Source organism: Cibotium barometz, chromosome 66, assembly GCF_041138505.1.
Source record: "Cibotium barometz isolate CiBa-2024 chromosome 66, ASM4113850v1, whole genome shotgun sequence".
Lineage (NCBI taxonomy): Eukaryota > Viridiplantae > Streptophyta > Polypodiopsida > Cyatheales > Cibotiaceae > Cibotium > Cibotium barometz.
In genome coordinates this window covers 384,694-388,933 of record NC_141111.1, presented here as the reverse complement: position 1 = coordinate 388,933, position 4,240 = coordinate 384,694, and the positions used below count along the sequence as shown (strand labels likewise).

At 43.8% G+C, this 4,240-nt stretch overlaps 1 protein-coding gene across 1 annotated transcript; it reads left to right on the top strand.

Annotated features, from left to right (window-relative positions):
• The first annotated feature begins 752 nt into the window (after window positions 1–752).
• On the top strand, window positions 753–3,128 carry LOC147602641 (L-gulonolactone oxidase 2-like). Its single transcript, XM_086797584.1, has 3 exons — window positions 753–1,526; window positions 1,615–1,870; window positions 1,996–3,128. Exons 1-3 carry the CDS (start codon window positions 777–779, stop codon window positions 2,844–2,846), a joined length of 1,857 nt encoding a protein of 618 aa, XP_086653710.1. The 5' UTR covers window positions 753–776; the 3' UTR covers window positions 2,847–3,128.
• Window positions 3,129–4,240: the final 1,112 nt, after the last annotated feature.

Here is a 4,240-nt window from a genome sequence, read left to right as displayed (position 1 = left end):
AAGTTGATGGAAGTAAAATTAACTACTAGGACTGGTGACTATACACTAGCAGTGGGTGAGTGACGGTTGGGTAGTGGGTGAGTGAAAACCATTTGATATTAAATTTATTAATTAACAAGTTACAAACTTCAAAGATTTTAAAAAATAAGGCATTATAACTTATGCATACTATTAACTAATAGTAATGTAAGTGAACACATTTGTCATTAACTAATTCACTATTAACAAAGGCTTTATTAATTTACTATTAACTAATTAGTAAGTTAATAATTATTAATTATTAATAACTATTACTAATTTACTAATTATTATTTAATATAAAAATATATTTAATATCGATTCAAAAATTATAAGAATTATATTGACAATTTAAAACTCTTTGAAGCTTGAATATTTAACATTTTTTAAATGTTCAAAAATTTAAATAAAGATCAAATAATTATATACCTCTAAAAATTACAATTCATCAAAACCTTCTAATTATATTTTTTGAGGTTAAATCTCAATTTTAACAATTCACATTCCACTAAACCCAGGTTTTTGGTGAACACTGGTCACGGAACTAGTCGCCCATAGGAATCTGGACCATTGTCTTTACCAACCGCTGGGTAGGTTTGGAGTGAACCGTTATATATTAAGCGCACGTTAAAATTTCTTATTACCACCCGTGTAGTGCAATACACTCCACATCTAGAGCTCTTGCTTACCGTATAGTGCAATACACTCCACATAGTAATGAGAATACAGCGAGAGTTGCAAGCAAGTCCCAACATAAGATGTCGTGCATCTCAACATCCCTACATGTAGAGGAAGTGATCATGGATTACTTCGTTTGGCAAAACAACGCGCGAGTTCTCAAGGTCACTACTGCTTGCATTTATATGCTGGCCTCCATAATAGTTCAGGAGTCCAGAGTAACCATAGGGAGTCCGCCAACAGATCCGGTCCAATGCGGTTCAAGTCATTGCAACATCTCTAGCTGCTATGGGATCTGGCCTGATCGCACACCGTGCACAGCAGCTAAAGTTGTGTATCCCACAACGGAAGACGAGATTATGTCTGCGGTGGCAGAAGCCGTTCAAAAGAAGCAGAAGGTGAAGGTTGTGTCTAGGTGGGCACACAGTATACCAAAGCTTATTTGTACGGGCGGCAATGATGGGCTGGTGATCAGTACCAGGGATTACAACCAAAACCTTGTAATCGACAAGGAGGAGATGACTGTGTTAGCAGACAGCGGTGTGGAGCTCCGGCAGTTGATCGATGGCATTGCAGCAGCAGGCCTCGCTCTACCATACACTCCCTATTGGGAAGGTGTTAGCATCGGCGGTCTCCTGAGCACAGGGGCACACGGCAGCTCCTTTTTTCAGAAAGGTGGTGCTGTCCACGAGTATGTGACGGGCCTGACTCTTGTCATTCCTGCCACAAGAAAGCAAGGTTATGCCAAAGTGATTGAGTTGACAGAGGCCGATTCGGAGGAGCTCAACGCCGCAAAAGTGTCTTTGGGAGTACTAGGTGTGATATCGAAGGTAAAAAGCATGAATCTACGTCTCCTTTTGGTGCAGAGTGTGGCCATCATGTGTTGAGAATTGATGCGAGTCGTGACGTTGTTTGCAGGTGAGATTGAAGCTGGAGCCGATGTTCAAACGCTCGATTACGAATAAGGTCCTGGCCGATGCGGACCTGGAGGAGAGAATTGTAGCTTTCGGGTCTGCCCATGAGTTCGGAGACGTTACCTGGCATCCCTCGCGACGAAAGGCAGTCTACAAGATGGACGACCGAGTGTCGATGGATGTAGCAGGAGACGGTGTAAACGACTTCCTTGGGTTTCGTCCGACCGACATCGCCGTCGTGGAGGCAGTCCGAGCTCTTGGTAAGTCTACGTACGTCAATTGGGCTTTCTACGTTATCATGAAAGAAAGGAGGGGCGTGAATGGTCGAGGCACCTAGTCTACTGCTGATTCTCCTGTCGGTATGTGAATAATAATACCTGCGCAGAGTCTTCGTTCGAATCTACGAACAACGCAGAGGGCAAGTGCGTCTCAGCCCGTGTGCAGGTCGCCACCCTGCTAGCTCTTGGCAACGGCCTCAAGAACAACGACCATACCTTCACGGGCTATCCCGTCATCGGCTACCAGAACCGACTGCAAGCATCGGGTTCGTGCCTGCGCAGCAGCAGTGCCGATGACGCCCGCGTGTGTGCGTGGGACAGCCGTGTGAAAGGGGAGTTCTTCCACCAGACCACGGTGTCCATTCCTGTCACCAAGCTGCAGGCCTTTCTCCAGGACGTTAAGGCTCTGCGGGACCTCGATGCCAAGGGCCTCTGCGGGGTGGACCTTTATTACGGCGTCTACATGCGCTTCGTAAAGGGGTCCAGCGCCTTCCTCGGAGAGCAGGACGATGGCGTGAGCGTGGACATCACCTACTACCGCTCAAGAGAGGCCGGGGGGCCGAGGTTGCTCGAGGATGTGCTGGAGGAAATCGAGCAGATGGCCGCCTTCAAGTACGGCGGGCGCCCGCACTGGGGCAAGAACAGACCGGTAGCCTTTCTGGGTGTGTGGGACAAGTACCCCAACCTCCACCGGTTCCTTCGCGTAAAGCAACGCCTCGATCCCGACGGCATTTTCTCCAGCGAGTGGTCGGACGCCGTTCTGGGCATCTCTCCTCTGCAACCCACCCAATCGGATGGCTGTGCCCTGGAGGGTCTCTGCATTTGCTCCCTCGACGCCCATTGTGCGCCCCATCTTGACTACCTCTGCCAGCCCGGGAAAGTCTATCATGAGGCTCGTGTTTGCCGCAAAGTAGTTGCCCAAAATCTTTCAAACGCCAACGAGTTGTATGTCCGTTGAACCTCCAAGGAGAGACTTGTAACGTGTGCCAAAACATTAGCCAATCTTCATCTCTCATATGCAACAAGTTCCTCCGTAGCAGGAGTATCTTGTATAGTCATGTTGTCTTTTCACACTCACATAACAGTTGGTTTTTGTAATGGTCTTAGTTGGTTCAATGGTTTATAATGCTGAACCACTCTTTGTACGGATATAGACAATGTACGGCCATAGATCACGGAATTATTACTTGTACGGCTATGGATGGTGGTCTAATTTAACTCTACAAAGCTATGGAATTTCCCATTTACCTAGTTGGAGCAATTCCCTAGATCTTTGGGTCAAGACATCTCTACTTCGTCATCCTCAACTTGCACGAGCGTTGGATTGAGGATCACGCACACAAGAATAGTATCATGAAACACACTATATATGTATACACACACACTATATGTAGATATGTAGAGAGAGAGAGAGAGAGAGAGAGAGAGAGAGAGAGAGAGAGAGAATAGTGTGATGAAACACACTATATATGTATACACACACACTATATGTATATATGTAGAGAGAGAAATGAAATGAAATGATGAAATGAGAGAGAGAGAGAGAGAGACAAAGAGACATAGAGAGAGAGGACAAAGCTGTTCGCACTAAAAACTAGGAGAGTATGATTCCTTCACCATGTGAAGGAATCATACTAGACTACTTTAAAGACAAAGTTGTTTCCACTCTTCTCTATCATGTGAGTACTACTAGAATCTAGCACTCAACTTTAATAAGGCCATATAATAAATCAATATGATGCATCCCTTTGCTTCCATGAATGTGGTACAATAGTAGAATCCAGCACTCAACTTTATGAATGTCTTTGCATTATGTTTTTGCAAACCTTGCGCTTACTCGTCTATTATATATACTAAATGTGGAATAAAAGTACGAACATAGATTTACTCTACACAATACTTTCAACGCATCTAACGGTCAATATCAAAAGAACAAAAGCTCTATTTTTTTTAAAAGGCACACATTTTTTGTAATTACGCTTTACCAAACATTTCTACCTATGCATGAGAATGCTTGGCACTTCACTTGTTTAAAATTATGATTCATTCAATAAGAGCTTGACATTTGCTCATGCTTGCACGTCATAGGTACATTTTACTTGTGATTGAATTTAATATTATATTAAATAGAAAATCAATGTTACTTGACTAATCAAGCAACATTTATTCACCAAGGTCCCTCTTATTTGCATACACTAGCTAACAAATTGCAGACATAGGCTCATATTTGTATACCAACATCAAAATGGGTTACCTCATTGATGCTTGGCGTTACCATAATTTGAGGCAAAGATATTTTCACGACCTTCAAAAGCATTCTCCCGAGCTCGATTCTTAGGCATGTACTTGCTT